General features: G+C 53.1%; 2 protein-coding genes across 2 annotated transcripts; both read right to left on the bottom strand.

The window, feature by feature from the left end:
- On the bottom strand, nucleotides 1-9,204 carry NCLIV_057130 (conserved hypothetical protein; the record flags this gene model as incomplete). Its single annotated transcript, XM_003885269.1, has 17 exons — nucleotides 1-206; nucleotides 534-616; nucleotides 944-991; nucleotides 1,161-1,219; nucleotides 1,547-1,766; nucleotides 2,020-2,072; nucleotides 2,628-2,672; nucleotides 3,117-3,209; nucleotides 3,679-3,735; nucleotides 4,308-4,364; nucleotides 4,878-4,957; nucleotides 5,306-5,453; nucleotides 5,959-6,100; nucleotides 6,604-6,679; nucleotides 6,955-7,051; nucleotides 7,641-7,761; nucleotides 8,165-9,204. 17 exons carry the CDS (start codon nucleotides 9,202-9,204, stop codon nucleotides 1-3), a joined length of 2,625 nt encoding a protein of 874 aa, XP_003885318.1.
- Nucleotides 9,205-12,976: 3,772 nt separating this feature from the next.
- On the bottom strand, nucleotides 12,977-16,455 carry NCLIV_057120 (putative RNA recognition motif 2 domain-containing protein; the record flags this gene model as incomplete). The annotated part of the gene is made up of 3 exons (XM_003885268.1): nucleotides 12,977-13,393; nucleotides 13,834-15,474; nucleotides 15,832-16,455. 3 exons carry the CDS (start codon nucleotides 16,453-16,455, stop codon nucleotides 12,977-12,979), a joined length of 2,682 nt encoding a protein of 893 aa, XP_003885317.1.
- Between the last annotated feature and the right edge of the window lie 205 nt (nucleotides 16,456-16,660).

Raw genomic sequence — 16,660 nt, 5'->3', positions numbered from 1 at the left:
TTATTTGGGGTCGCCGTTCGATCGGGATCTGCCCACAACCGAAGGCTGCACCACATGCACCGTGGGAGGCTCGTAGCCTCCAACGCGGCTAGGAGACGCCGAGTGGAGAGCGGGTGGAGAATAATGTCCGTATGTTGCGCCAGCGTGTCCAGTTTCTTCATCCAGAGGAAAGTCACGCAAACGCGACGACTTCTCTCCGGCGCCCGCTGCAGAAAGGAAGCAGCGAGGGAGAGGCACGGGGTGAAAAGAGACAGCCGCGCACAGAGGCACACAGCAAGAGAGAAAGGGAGAAAAACGAGAAGGGAACACAGGACAAAAACGCGAGAAGAAAAGAGTGGCCAGAAAGGACGGAGAAAAAGGCACACGAAAGCTGGCGAAAGCAGGAAGCGCGAGAAGGCGCACGGAAGAAGAGAAGAAAAGCCAGACGAGAGGAAGAGAAAAGGACGCGAAGCAAGGAAATAGAGAGGGAAATGAAGACAGAACAGAAGAAGAGAGAGAAAGCGAAACAAAAAGACGGACCAAATTGCACCGACCTTCGCGGTTCCGTCGGCGGGTGCACAACTCGCGTTCGGAGCCTGATTCGCGGCTGAGGTCAGCAGGACACGCAGAGAGGATCGACGGTGGATGACGAAAAGACAAAACACGGAAACGAGGTAGACAAAGCCTCGACAAATATCGAAGAAGCTATCAAAAAACAGGACGAAAAGGAACAACTGGAGACATGATGCTCTGTTTCGCTGGGATGCCCGTACATAAAATTAAATTTTTGCGTGTCGGTAAAATGGACTGGATATCGCATTGAGATCGGAAGGGAAGTGTATTTCTCAAACGCTTGGTCCCCGCCGTTTCAGCTGCAGTGGGGATCTTTTCGTATGGCCTCTTGCCTTTTTTATTTTTATTCATTTTTATCGTCTTTTCGTTTTTTGTCCCGTCAAGGGCGTACTGGATGAAAGGCGTGAAGGCTGTGGGCGAAGACCCGCTGGCAGGGAGTCTGGAGGAAAACGAAAAAACACCCGGCGACAAAGACGTGAGACACCGAATTGGTAAAAAGTCGGGACAGGCTGAAAAAGAGGGACGACCGAGGCAGACACACCAAATGGAGGAAAGAAACGAGACAGAAGGAACCGCGGAAAAAGCTGGAAACGGAAGGGAAAACCTACTTGTGGTAACTCCCATCTCCGTGGGAGTGATGCCTGGTGTGGACGTACACCTGGGGAGGCTGAAACAAAGACAATCACGAACGGAAAACCACAACTAAAATCAATCAATCGACAAGCTAGAAACGATGGCAAACGCTTACACGAACAAGCAAGGAAAAAAACACACGCAGATCTGCCAAACACGGGAGATTTCTAGGGGCGGAAACGCCAGAGGGAAAGCAAAAGCAAGACAAAACGCGAGGAAGGCGAACCGGAGAAGAAGCAACGAGAAGAGAGACAACCTGGCAGGAGTGCAAAGACACCAGACCCCATCAGGGCGAGGTCGTGTGCTTCGTGTTTCCACCGTCTTCGCTCCACCTCGTCTTTGTTGTTCTTGTATTCTCTACCTCCGGGGGAATGACCGAAGTGAATAGAGGACGAACGTCAATCTCGGAGTTATCGTCGTCGGTCTCTTCGTCATCGCTGAGCGCCTCTTCGACTTCGCATGCAGCAAAAACCTCCTCAACGAAGTCAGCCCCAGGATGATCTTCTTCGTCTCCTCTCAGGGTCAGGACGCTCGGCGAAGGGTGGCGGCGCGCGGCTGCAAGGGCACGTCGCTGAGCCCGTCTGAAAAGAAAAAAAAAGAAAAAGAATCGAAAGGCAAGGAAAAGAAGGACTTAAAACGACAAACTAAGGGGAGAAAGTCACCACAGCACCTCCACTTTGTTCCCCCCGCGCCTGCCCCGTTATCGAGGGCGAGTCCGCCCTCGGAGGCGCCGCGGCGAGCCTGCTTCGGGCCCTCTGGCATTGCTATCTCGAGAACGCGAAAGAGAAAAGGAAAACGCTCGGCGAAGGAAGCGAAAGAAGAAAAGAATCTCACTTCTTCATGATGCCGCCTGCTCGGTAGATCACCAGACCTAGAATAAGCACCAGCTGAAAACAAGATGCAGCAGCCAGAAGAAGAGATGAGACAACAGAGAACAGAAGAAAAGGACCACGAAGATACCCCCGTTCGAAAACAGGCGCGGACGCACGAGTTGAGAGAAGAGCCCAAGGGGAGTGATCATCAAAGTAAACGACGCGCTCGATAAAAACCAAGAGGTGAGAAGGCGGCGGAGAACGAAAATCCGCGCGGAGTCTGGATTGGCGGGTTCCTCCTTTCGTCGTTTCCTTCCCGTGAATCGTCAAACGCAGACCCTTTCTGGACCCCTCATCAAACGCCGCCTCTTTCCGAACACGCCAACGTTTCTCCTTCTCGGTTCTTCCCGTTTCTTCATTCCTCGCGCCCCGCTATATCCAGCTTCGGCGTACGCGTGCACGCCTCCTCCCCTGCTCCCTCCTCTCCGCAGAAAAAAAATTCTCGTCCCTTCTGTAACTACCCAGTCTCTCCCCTTCATCATGTCGTCCATGCACGTCTTCTTTCCTTCTCCTTCCGACCTCATTTTTTTCGCCGTTCCTCCTTTTCTGCCTCGCATTCTCTCCTCTCACCAAGCCGTAGAAGTCGGTTGCCCTCGGCGGGACGGCGCGATCGCCCTGAACGCCGAACGAAAAAAAGAAACACTCTTCGGATCCTTTCTTGGCAGGCCAATACCAATCACCAGGAGCAGCGCGAAAACGCAATACCACGGCCAGAAAGTGAGCACTGCGCCTCCGCATGCAGACCATAAACATACAGACAGATACATATTTCTCTCTCTATCTATGTATAGATAGCCGGATATGCAGATATACACAATTCCATGTTGATATGTATACATATATATATATATATATATATATCCGTGCATGCATGCGTGTGAGGATGTGCACATAGACGAACTGAGGCACGTATCCTTAGACCGCAAGTCGACACACTGCGAAGGAAAAAAGGAACTGTATCTGGACGGCTGCATGCGCGAGAGGAGACACCTTGGACACGACGCGCGGTAAACCCATCATGGCCCACCCCACCGATGTGTAAAACGAAGACAAACTCACCATGATTGCTTGCGAACAGAAGGCGAGAGCCGTCACCGGCAGCCTTAGCGTGGACACCAAGAAAGTCAGCGCCGCGCCTCCGTTTTTCACAACCTGAAAAGGAAACCGAGAGCCGCGATGCAGACTGCAAGCAGAAACGCGAAGCGAGGCCTTGAGTTATCATCGTTTCTACAGCCGTCCTCGCTGTCGCTCTGACGGTTATCGCCGTCTTCCCTTTTCTCCCTCTTCCGTCTCCATAAATACCTGCTGCTTTCATACTGACGAGGAACTACAGAAGAACCAGAAACTGAAGAACCAGAAACGGAAGGAACTGACGAAAAAGTGGATGAGGCAACACGGATAAAGGTACCCCAGTCCCATGCGCGCAGCCTAGCTTCTGTTGTTATCTGATTGGTATTGCGCGTGAAACGTCTTGTTTCACCTCTCGTCATGTCTTTTCAGTCTTCCCCTCCGTGCTTCTCCCGCAGCTCATCTATGTTGGAGACGCGCCAGGAAGAAAATGTCCAGGTGAGGAAAGACTCGAGGCGCAACACCGCTGCACGGAAACACGTGTGCGACTTACGAAAATGATAAACATGTTGTAGAGGAGGTTGAATCCGAGATACATTCCAACGTATTTCTGACAGAGAACAACACGTTTCCACCAGCCGGCGGAGATGTGAAAAGAAGGGGAAAAGAGACTGATCGACCTGCAGTGTCCGTCTACGCTTTCTATCTGTTTTCCGATGTGTGTGTCTCTTCGAGTCAAGACACGAAATTCCATCTCACCCAATGTGCAGAGTCTCCAACTGTCTCTAGCCGTCCGTGTGTCTCGGCAGCTCCGGCATTTTCTTCCCCTGACGACGCTCCTTCTCGTGCTCCCCGCGTCTCCCTTTCCCCTCACCTGTTCTCCTCGTTTCTGTCTCTCTCTGTTGAGTAGACTGTGTTCCTCTCCCCTCGCTCTCTCAAATAGTCCCTTCTGGCGTCCTCACACTGACTACACGCGCCTCTTGCCTCGCTACCGCCGTGAGGTGAGCGCCGCTATTCACCCACAGATTCTCCTTTTCTACGTCTTTTCCCTTCTCTGCTTCTTTCGCCGTCTTTTCCGTTCTCTGCCTCTTCCTTTCTCCGCCTTTTTGTGTCTTTTGTTCTTTTGTCTCCCCTTTGTATTTTGCTCCCCTTCCTCAGAATCGTCGTCCGGCGCTCCCTTACCCAAGCGCCTTCGCAATCGTCACAGGGTGACTGCAGGCCCCCTGCATCTCCGCAGTCCTGTCGGGAGACACACACGAGAAAGGGGACACGAGACAGATCCACCTTTTTCCACAGGCGCTCGCCTGTTCCACCTGTCCCTGTCTCCCGTCCGACGATCCTTTGCACTCCGTCCCAGACTCTCTCAACGAAACATATATATATATATATATATATATATATATATATATATATATATATATATTGCGTATAACATATATATGTATATATATATATATATATATAAATGGAAACATACCTACAGTTCCCAGCATGTGCGTTGTTGCTTTCTCTCGTGCGGCGCAATTCTAGAGGTAAACATGCGTCCTATGGCTTCGTGCGTGAGTCACCCAACTTTAGATGTGCCTCATAAAGATGTGCGTGCCTCCACAGAGGGCCGCCATCTGAGCTTCGCCACACCCCCGTGGCGAGGCCAAACTTGGCAGAGGCAAAAGCCTCGAAAACAGAGGCAGTGTACAGACAGCCCAGCAGCAAGCGAACAAGATGGGAAGCGTCGTTTCTCCCTGAGCATACCGTGACGATCGTGTTGTAGCCAAAGAGGCAGCGCGTGCCGTTCCACAAACTCGCCGGCAACTCGGCCAGGGGGACTCTCTCTAAGAACGCGAACAGAGACAACGGGCGTCGGCGCTCTGTTTTCTCCAGCCTTTTGAAATATCTACGCCTCATACCAGCATGCCAAATTGAGAGATGTACACAAACGCGTGTATATGCAGGTTGTGTTTCCCGACATGTGTCTACACACAGAAACCTGCGCGCGCATCTCTACAAGTATATGCATGTATACATATCGATGCACCTGTATACATAGCGACAGACCACAAGAGACAGATTATATGTGCAGCATGCATCTTATCATCTGTATGTATATATATGTATGAGATGCGTAGGTGCACAGATATGACTTGGCTTTCGGATTTCTTTCGTTTTCCTTGAGGTCTTACGCGGTCCGAGCACAGGAAGCGCGTTGAGGGGAAGAATGAGGAATCCGATAAGGAACTGGAAGAGAGCAACCCAGGCCTGCAAGTAGTTCGCGCCCATCTCGACGCCTCGGAAAGCCATTTCCTTGTAGACGCACGAGATGGCTACGGGCTGAGGCACGAGCGAAACGGGCGTCAAATGGAGAGCCAGCAAGGAAAGAAACAGAGAACGAATCAAGAAGGCGAAGGGGGGGGCGGCGAAAGGGAAGATCTCACGCCAGAGAAGCGAGACGGAGAAGAGAGAAATGCGACAGAACAGAGAAGCGACTGATTTAGAAAAGAACAGGAGGACGCAGAGGAATATACCGACGCAGGAGAAGAGCTGAGAGAGAACAGGGGGCGAGCGACACCTGACGAGGAAAGAAGAAAGATTGAAATGACAAGCAACGCGAGGGCCACTAACCAGCAGACAGGGCAAGGTAATGCAGAGAGAGATCAGGTCTCGGCAAAAAGAGGAGTCCCACTCGACTGGAGACAAAGTCGGATTCAGCCCCGCAGCGGAAAAAGGAGCAACGTTTGGGTAGCGGAGGACAGCGCATGCAACGAAAACCCCCAGGGAGAGAGCTGAAGGGTTGCCGGCCGCACCAACGGCGAGCGAGAGGCGTTTGTCCTCTTACCAAATTGCTGAGGAGATACAGCAAGTTGAAGACGAACATATCGTCGCCCCCGTCCGGAGACGGATGAAGAAGATCAGGCAGCTTCACAACGAGGACACCGAGAATAATGACTGCAGCTCCCAAATAATGTGCCACATGGAATCTAGAAAGAAAGCAAATGAAAAGCGAAAGACAGACGAAAACACAAAAGACAGTGACAGACATGGCGGCGTGTCTCCGGGACCACTCACATGCGTGTTCTCCCGGTCGGCGCTGTTTCAGTTCACAAGATGCAATTCGTTTTGATGTTTTTTCTTCTCTCTCGGAGCATTGAAACGCGGGAAACCTTTTTCAGACACAACCAGAAAGGCTGGAAACACTGATTGATCGACAGGCTCACGTTTCCGGTGCAGAGCTGCTCGGATCCACCCTCAGCGACCGGGCAAAGAGACAGAGCGAGAAGGCGGGAAAGAACGTGCACGAAGAAGGACATGCACGGACCCAAGGAAGGAAGGATGAAGGGCTACGCGATAGCGAAGAACAGAGACGCGGAGACAGGTAAGGGACCGCGCAGCAGAGGGAAGACGCGAGAGGTGAGTTCCGAGACCGAGCGAAAGCACGAGCGAGAAGAGAAACGACCCGCGGCAGGTGAACAAGGAGACGAACCGTTTTCGGAGCATGACGATGGAGGCTAGAAGGATAAAAACGATGCAGCTCTGCTGAAGCACCACCTGAGTGGTACCTGCACGTCAAGGGAAACGATCAGATGCCATCAACGCCACTGCAATACTGCGCCAAATGCGGAGTGCCCGAAAAAAGGCTGGGCACTCCCGGCCCTCCGCTTCGCTGCTCGAACGCCGGAGAGCTTGAGGCCCTGAGATGCGTGAAAGCCCGTGAGCCTAACTGGCGTTCGCACCCGGTGTGAAGCACGCCGCGTGCTGCACATGTCTGTTTTCTGTGGGCATGCCAGCGTTTGCGTGTGCGAGGGAGGCTACAGGGAGGCGTCCTGTCAGTTACCCGTTGTGTGGACAGCACCGATAATGGCCAATATGCCGCTGAAGGAGTCGAGGGAGCCCATCACTGCGAAGTTGCGCTTTGGAAACTCTGCCATCTCCTGGAAGGCACGCCCAGAGGGAGAGAGAGGAACCCTGAAACGTGGCAACCGGGCCAGTCTGTCGGCATTTTTCATTTTCGAATCCGTGGATGTACACATGCACACGTTTACGCAACTGAGGCTGACAAGCGAAGACGGTGTGCCGCATGGCAGGTGCGAAGCGACGAGCGAAAAAAAACGCCGGAGAGACGCACGCAGAAAAAATCAGGAGGGACAGCGGGGGCGGCGGCCACAGGTGGGTGGGGAGAGAGCAAGACTCGGGGCAACTGCGCGCAAGGCCGGAAGTGCTGATGAATTGACAACGGGGATGCGGTAGCTGAGAGGAGACAGGGAAGGAGCTTGACTGGTAGTAGGCTACCGGCGCCGGTCGAGAGATAGACAGGTACAGCGAGTTGCCTACACACCTTCAGAGAAGAGAGCCCTCCAAGGTGAACTGGACAGCTTGCGACTGCGCCTTCGAAAGGGGAACAGCCATGTGCATGCTCGGATCCAACACAGAGTGTCTGCGAACCTTAGAGGAGAGAAACAGAGGGCTGACGGCACAGGACTCACAAGTGGCGCGAAAGATCAGACGGTTCGGGCCCCTCACCTGGGGAAGGCCTCCCGCATAGTCGGTGTAGAAGGACAGAGCGAAGAAGACAGGGACGAAGGCAACTGTGGTGACCTGTGTGAGGAACGGGCTGTAGTTGGGCAACTTGTCAATCATCTTCCTGTTCAAAGAGGAGAGTTTGACAGACACAAACGGCGTGATAAAAACGCGAAGGGCCACGCGAGCAGCCGCTGTCGAGCGAGAGGCGCCTGTCGCGCGCCGCTTCATTCGGCCAAACAGCGCAAGAGAGAAGCGAAACGGCAGGAACATCCCTCCTCTTCTTAGCAGGCCCCCCGAGTTCAGCAAAGCAGAACACACGCGAAACGTGTATCCACCACGATCCGCCTCAGCTTTTTTCTCTGGATGCGAAGAAAAGGGCCAGAGAGCTGGCAAAAGCGACAAACTTTGGGAGAAGCAACGCACGGAGGTCGATGCAGCGCCTCGTTGCCCGCCCAGAGAGGTTGGGGTGAATGGTACCTTCGTGGCAAGGCTCTCTGTGGAGGCGTTCCGCCTTTTCTGCGTACTTGAAACAGATGGTGTTTCCAGTCGAGGTGACCAGGAGAAGAAAGGCGTACGTGACCACCCGCACCGTCGCTGCATTTTGAGAGATCCACCTGGAGGCTCGCAGCTCCGCTCGTTTCATCCAGACCCAGCACGCTCGGAGAAAGGCCAGAGCGACTGCGCACAAGGTTCGCAGTTCTCTCCGCCAGTGTTGCCTTCTTCTTGGCGGCTCGCCTCCTCTCGGCCTGCCTTGCGAGACTCTCCCCGGCGACTCGAGGCTCTGGCTCGGTGCCCGAAAAGACACACCGCTGAGGCCGCTTCGCCCGGCCTCGCGTTGGAGGCGGCTCGATGGCAAGAGAGCGTTTCGGAAACCGGAAGCAAAAGAGGTCGCATGCGCCGCGAAATCTGGAGCTGCCCAGAGAGTCGAGTCTGTCTCGGGTTGTGGGTATCTGGTTTTGCGGTCCACACACGCCCTCTGACTTTCAGCCTCTTCCAGCAGAATGTAACTTCCATCGCTGCTGTCTGTCGGTGGATTCTCTGGGCGCGGCTGGCCTTTCTCCTCCACAGGGGCGGCACACGGCGCCGCCGGAGTCTCGAGGCTGGCAAGAGCCGCCTTTGACGCAGCCGCATCAGAAAAGGAAGACGGAGAGGAAGACGCAAGGGGCGAATGCGGGTGCCCGGTCCGAGAGTGCGAGGCGGCAAAAGCCGGCGAGCATAAGGACGTGAGGCCGTCTTCAAGGGGCAGTCTTGAGGGAAGAGGCTGTTCGGGGGGTACGCTCATTGTCTCGGCGCTCTCCATTTCTTGCTCGTCTTGCGCGGGATGTGCCGCCATACTAGGGGCCGCAAGGTCGAGGTCGCCCTCTCTCCGGTCTTCTTGTCTCTGCTCTCTCGAAACAGAAGGTGAGGGACGTCCAGCTGCACTCTGCTGGGGAGGCGCAGCCGGCGAGTCAGGCTGTCTGTACACCGGATCGGGGGAAGCTGTCTTCTCCGTTTCCTCGCCACGTTTCCCTTTGTTTCCTCGCCCTGATCGACGGCGGGCTGCAGCCGCGTGAGACGGCGGCATGGTGTTTGCGAAGAAAGTCGCGAAACAGAAGGCACGTAGGACTCAGAGGGCACGGGGAAAAGGTGGCGGAAAAAACTGAGGCGCGCGAACGGCGGTGGAAACTCAGCGACAAGTGAAGAGAGAACGGTTGAGGCGAAAAGAAAGAAGAGTGCAGGGGCGCCGAGAAGAAAGATGGTGAACGCACAGCCTGAAAACCCGAGCCAGGGCGCGGGAGAAGAGGAAAAAAAGAGTGGAAGAGTGGACTTTTCGGCGGGCGGGGTTCGACGAATAGGCACTTCCCTTCAAGGTGGAAAACGCCACACCTCACAAGTAAACACAATAACCATCTGCGCATGCATCAAAGACTACCAACCGTGAAAAAAACGTAGAAACGATTGTGTGCAGCGCTCTCCAAAAAGTCATCGGGCGGGGACGCCAAGCTGGGATTTCGCATGCAGGCGCGGCGGAGACCTTCGGTTTCCAAGAAATTTCCTCCACGGCGGAAAAGAACTAAAACGGCGTGGGGTCTCTGCCGTATGGCGGTGTTCCTATCCTGACGAAAAAAGCACGTCTGATTCGGAGCTCGAGAGCCCAGCAAGGTCACACAGCAACCCCGCTAGCACAGCTGCAAGAAAGACGCGAGGTGGCGAATAGGACGTCGGGTTGATGGTTCGTTCTGTGCGAGGATCACGGGGGAAAACGAGAAACGTCTGTTCCGGAGAAAAGCAACCTTTTTTTCGTGATTTTGCGGGGCACAAAAGCGCAGTCGCACACCACGGAGAGCCTCCGCGGGAGAAGCGCTGGGGTAACGCTGCCCGCTCCAGCAGAACGGGGTTGACGAAGGAGTTGTCACGAGCAACTGACGCACATTCGAATGGTGTCTTGTGTATGGAGTTGCAAGGAACGAATCACCTCCGGCACAAAAAGAAAAGGACTGAAAAAGAGGCAGATGAGCCTGAAGGAATGGGTTCAAACTGGACCGGTGTGTGATTCGGTCGGGACTTGAGCGATAGGAGACAGGCAAGTAATCCTCCTCCACAAGTCCACTAGCAGCGGAAAGTGATTTTCTCTGGTTTTTTGACTCTTCGCATCCAGCCTCTTTTCTTCCTCCTTCCTGTCTCACTCATCTTGTGTGTCTCTCCTCGTGAACCCGGCCGCACGGGCTAGCCGCCAACGTCCCCCGCTGTCCGGCTCTCTCTGTGTTGGTGTTGCTTATAAGCACGGTTCGTAGGGGAAAGAAACAGCTAAACGTTAGTGACAACACGACATTGGGACCGAATTACATAATACAGATACAAAGGGCATGAAGCGTCTCTCTTGTGTAGAAGAGAAATTGGCGAGAACGTTGTCTTTCCAGCGAAAAAGGGACCCGTCAGGCTGGCAGAGACCGCGCATGCGGCGCGGGGAGCAGGAATGTAAGCGCGATCTCGTACTTCCTGTCCATACTCCTGTGCTTCATTTCTTCTCTCATGCTGCAGTTTACATTGTAAACGAGAAATGGTGACTATGCGACTTGCCAAAAGAGAGGAGACACTTTGCTTGCCGATTGGAATGTGAGATCGCAAGCAAACAAAAAAAGATTGCGCGTCTGCACAGCGAGTTCCTTCTTCGCCGCCGCCCCCCCCCCCCCCCAAAACGCCGTTCCGGAAGGCAATCTGCTCTTTCTGGTCCTGCGCCGTTGAGCATGCGCTGAGTGTTTGTAAAGGCGGGTGTGTGCGAATTTTCATGTAGAGTCTTGGGAACAGATCATCCGTAGCGTTTGCCTCTGACACGCTACAAATAATGCGGACGAAAAGGGAGAGAGAAGCATTAATACCTGCTAGCTGAAACAATTGTTCCGAAGGAAGCTGCCTCTCTTGCATGAAACTGCACACCTGGCACGGGCGGGCTAACAGCTCGAGGATTCCAGGCACAACGGTACGCCACAGAAGCCATTAGCATCCGCAGCAGTGTACCTCTATAAAATGCCTTTTTCATACGAAAGGGAATTTCCAAGACATATGTAAGAAATGAACGCCAGCGCTTCAGCGGACTTCCGCACGGGACTGTTGTTCCTACGCAGTCGATCACAGCATACTGTGTCGTGTCGGCACAGTTGATAGCGACACCGGCCTGTCCCTGGGCAGGGAGCCAGAACTTCTGAGTGTTGTTAAATGGTGATATAAATACTCACCGCTTGTTGATGGTATTACTTTCAACACCGCATAAAATGCTGGAAAAGGGCAAACAAGACTGTGGAAGTCAAAGAAAATGAGCTATGCTCCTTGGTTGTCACTTCTGTGCAGCTTTCGTTCAAGCTGTTAGAAGTACGAAGAGAGGCAGCAGCTCACATGTATTGAGTCACCGGTAAGAGCGTAGACTCATCTATGCTCCATAACGCTGAGTTCCGTATTATTGATGAGGATCTGCTATCAAGACAGCGCCAGGCCAGGGGCGAGAGCACCGGACGTTAGGGGAGGCAAGAAATGCTTTGTGACGGCGGCGACACATTGGAAAGAATGGAGGAACTGCTGCGTCCAGGCGCTAGATTAATCGTAGTCACGCAGATTCTGAATGTGTATCCAGTTTGTTGAAGTAACAGACTTGTGAGGATACCCCAACTGAAGGTGATGGAATACGTCATTCACCTTCCTCGTGCTACTAAGGCAAGCTGTACAAATACTGCATACAGCTTCTCTTGCGTTCTCGAATACCTGTTATCCGCACTGCACATACGCGTCAGTGGAATGTCGGGGATCCTACCCCTGCGCAAGGATGAGTGGTGGGAAATCAGATATCTTTGCGACAGCGTTTCTCTACTACAGTCATGTCGCTCAATAGCAGTTGAATCCATCATGAGCCTTGCCGAGTTTGTGCTTCCAAAATTGAACATCATCTCTGGAACTCATTTCTTCGGGGTCACGAATGCTGCCCTCAACGGATGATTGCACAAAATGGCCATCATTACATCAATCCTGAGCACACGACTTCTCTCCAGACTCAAGACGCCGATCTGCAACGCGTTTGCACGCAAGATGCGATGGCTTCACGATGCCTGTCCGTAGTGCTCCTTAAAAAGTATATACATGACGGTCCAATTGTCATCACAACGCCTTCAGTTTTCAGTGCAGCGAAAAATCGAATCTGAGCACACGTCGAAACAATGTCCTCCGGCACCTGGATAACTACCCGTACCACAGTTAGGTAAAAAAGCCAAACGGTAATCGGATACGAGTACAAATGCTGCATGGTTACTGACGCACTACCATCATATGCAAATGCATATGAATATGGGAAGGCTACTTACAGACTCGACTACGCCTATCGTAGTCTATATTTCCTGGCAAAATGCTGAAAAAAAACACTTCTTCCGGGATTCCGTTTTTGGACACACCGTGACTAACCGCGGCGCCACCCAGCAAAATCGAAAAAAGCGGGAGCGTTACAACGGCCCCAACACTAAGCTCGAATCTCGAAGACGAGCGCAACACGACAAAACTGTTACAAACGACAACTGATGCATGTGAAACCGTCTGCCACCCTGTATATATTGAAATATACTATGCCAGACGACACAACTACACAGCGCCCCCCTACAAGCAGCAAACTCAGCACGCGAAAACGGTACCGATGGAAACCAAAACATCTCATCCCATTTCGCGTCCTTCCCTCCTGCACACAAGATCCCATCCTCCCTTCTCTCCCTTTCCTTCCGAATTCTTCGAACGGATTTACCGACCCCTGAACAGCAACGAGGACGACGAATGTCGTGTCTGCTTCGCGGCAGCGCCACTTGACGCCTGACGCAGGCAGCTCACGTATGCCTATGCCGCCAAGCAGCACGGTCTGAAGGTCTTCCGCCCTTCGTGGATCTCGCGTGGCCACTATGCTGGCCACCCCTGAAAAGGTTGCGCATTTCCTTCCTCTGCGCCTCGATTGTGACGCCCAGTTTACTTCCCCTTCGTCTCCCGGATGGAAGGGTTCGCCCTCCTGTTCGGCCAGCCCCCGAAGTACCTTGTACATCAGACGCTCCGCCATCACCACTGGAAGACTTCAAACGGTCTCCGCTCTCAAAAATGTCCGGAAACGCTGTACTAAGTTCCGACCACGGAAGTTCAACACCATCTTTGAGGACAAGAGGTCGCCACGACGCATCTTGAGCTTGGACCACTGCCGAGTTGAAGTAATGGTTCAAAATCGCTCGCAACCCCTGCACCCGGCCGTATGTGACCTGCTCAATAACACAGATCAACACGTTCACACGCACACATATGAAAAAATGTCTGTAATGCTCTTGTGTCGCGAGACTGTATCACGCTATATTACCAGCTGCATGCAGTACTACTTTGCTGTTTACCCGAAGCTGAAGCTACATCGAGAAGGCACAGATACTCAGGAAACCACCGCTGAAAGTCTTGGACATCCTTCGGCCAGCGTTTTCCATGTGCTGTCATGTCAACAGGCTGCTGCTAGCTGCATGCAGTACTACTTTGCTGTTTACCCGAAGCTGAAGCTACATCGAGAAGGCACAGATACTCAGGAAACCACCAGCTGAAAGTCTTGGACATCCTTCGGCCAGCGTTTTCCACGTACTGTCATGTCAACAGGCTGCCGCTAGTGCCGTCGTGAGTGTAACCGTTTGAAAGATGTAACAACTCCATCCGAACCTACCGTGCAGATCTTCTTAGACCGGAAAAGGTTGAGCCGCTTCCCCTCAAAGTCCTTCTTGAATTCCTGGCACGTGGCCGCGTCGACAAAATTAATGAAGCAGTAGCCGACATTACATCCATGAAGAAAATCAATCGGTAGGTAAAAGAAATCATATTTACCCTTGAATTTGATATCGACCTCATCCATCACCTGTTTGCGGTTGTACTTATTCGGGATATTCCGGAGCATAACCGTTGTCAAACCGTCAGTCTCGCTGTCGCTCCAATCGTCTGCCTCTCCCGCATTATTTTGTTTGGACCCAGTAACACCTGCCCTCTGCAAAGCCTTCCGTTTCGCGCTCCATCCACCATGCATTCCCGGTCCTCCCTGATCCGGGCGCCACGAGCTTCGACAGCTGGGAGCTTTTTTCTTTTCTCTCGGGTCACCTCCCTCGTTATCTGGCCGACTCGTCGTGGATGGGCTGCGGTCAGTAGTATCCTTTGGGGACGCAAGGTTCTGTGGACCGTCCTCTCCTGCGCCTGCGACGCCCGGCAGAGTAGCGCCCGAAAAAAGTGCAGAATCCCTTGCAGCCAATCCGGCACTCTCAAAGCTCCGGGAACCACAAAATCCCGATTCACCAACATATTCCGGACTCAATTCTTGTCTACTGGTTACCGGTGGCCATCCTTGAATTCCATCAATGCTGCTCTCTGTCTTCGGCCCCGTCCAAGAGGGATCCTCAGAAATCGACATATACCTCATAGGAGGCAAGACGGACACACGAGACGGTGGGACGCTCTGCATTGAGTCACAGCGGGACAGCGGCAGACCGCCTGAATAGGGATCGTCACCCTGAACCGCCGTCGTCGCGCCTGTCGTCCAAGACCCAACTGTGGAACAAACTGTATCGGCGTTCGGTGAACGCATGGCCTCTAAGGCGACTAAAGATGCATGTTCTGTCGAAAAAGGGTGAGGAAGCTCCGCCGTCTTTTCCTCTGAGCTTCGGCTTCCACTCCCCGTGTTTGAACCTTGGTGTTGAGTCAGCTCACACCCTGCATCTGTGCCGTATATAGAACGAACTGCTGCGAGACCTGGGTGATCATCTGATCGAATTGGCGTTGACGGTGTGCTGAAGCCTTCCACTGAATTTTCCGTGACCGAGAGAAGGGTTCTGCCATGGAATACATCCTGTTCCGCTTTCCCTACTGCATCGCGTGGCCGTCCCGGTGACACATATCCCAACCGATGACCCGAACAAGAAGCCGTGGAACTCACAGTTACCGCCCTGTTCTCCGCTCCAATCGGCACCTGGTCCACTTGTTCTATTTCCATGCCTTCAACTTCATCTGCCGTCCCGAATACTTGAACTCCTGAGGCTTTGAGGACAGACACGACAATATTTGTCGAAAGCAGCGCAGCATCGCGGCTGTTCAACACAACGTGTGTGCACGGGTTAGTGATTGTCCGTGGGCTAGTCGTGGACGGCGATTTTCCGCTTCCAGTTACCGACGCGTCTAGCAATGAGGGCGCGGCCGGACAAATATCTCCAGCCTCACCGTGTCTATTGCACGGCTGAGACAGCTCTGAAGACTTCGAACTGCACGACGAAGCAGTTACAGACTGCTCATCAGCCTGATCAATGTGTTCCATCATCTGAGTTCTCTATAAACAAGACACCGTATCACATCATCCACCTGACAATGAGACAACCCAGCCAGTGATCCAACACAAACTCCTGTACATAGCCAAAACACGCACGCACCAGCACAGCGTACGATTCGTTTCGAAAAGCTCACCCCAAGCGGTTCGAAGCTACTCCCATGATAATGATGATACCCGTCAGCTTGCAGTAACAGGAGGCGCGCAGTGCCCTCTCCAAATATAACACTAGCGCACACTATGCCCCCTCGGTAACTCCGGGTGCATAGATGGGAACAGCAAACTCTTCCATATCGTGTTTGCCGGTAACGTGTGAAACAGATTCAACTTCCTGACACATGCATTCACATCCAGACGTACCACTGCATCACGGAAGCTGTACAGTGCTTTGTCCACGCTGGGGCTGTTGCATCCGCTATCTTCGTCGATCACGTTACACTCGCGCTTCATATCCTCTCCCGAAGAAAGTTCAGAGTCGGAGAGACGTCGGAAAAGTCCACTGACGCGACGGGCGAGCTCGTCATGCGACGTCATGCTCGAGGCGTTTGTAGAGACCATTGTGTCATACGATACAGACGCCTGTCCCGACGATTTGTCGTTGAGATTGGCATCACAGTGTTCTGCTTGCTTCGTCGATACAGTATCCCCCTGAAGCTTCATCTGTTCCCACTGCTCAAGATCTCGCTGTCTCTGCCAAATTAAACCTTGGAGTGTTCCAAGATGGGCTCGCTGTTGCTGGATTGTTGTGTGCTGCTCCTCCATATACAGGAGCTGCTGTTCCATATGAACACGCTGTCGATCCATAATCTCCCGTTGTCTACGCATGTGCCTCAATTGTGCACGTAGGCATTCTGTTCCCTGAAGTAGCTCGACGTTTCGTTGAGACACACGTCCTCGGGCGCTACGCAAATACTCCAGTTGCGCCATCAAATGCCTACGCAACTCATCGTGTGGTCGCGGATCGCTTTCGACTGAACCTCCCATGTTTGCAACTAGCTCGCGGGTTCTTTCGAGCGGTGTCTGCTTCCCGCTTCCGCCGTCTGGTCTTAACCACCAAACCGTTTCGCCTGATTCTCAGTCAAGCTGTTCCGGTACTTACTGGCCGAAAAAACTAAGAGGGAGAAACGGACGGTCGTGGCGTCTGTTTTAGAAGACGTGCAGACACCGTCTTCTTTGACCGCACTCTGAG

Source organism: Neospora caninum, chromosome XI, assembly GCF_000208865.1.
Source record: "Neospora caninum Liverpool complete genome, chromosome XI".
Taxonomy (NCBI): domain Eukaryota; phylum Apicomplexa; class Conoidasida; order Eucoccidiorida; family Sarcocystidae; genus Neospora; species Neospora caninum.
The sequence above is the reverse complement of the archived record's forward strand: the minus strand, read 5'-3'. Positions and strand labels throughout refer to the sequence as shown.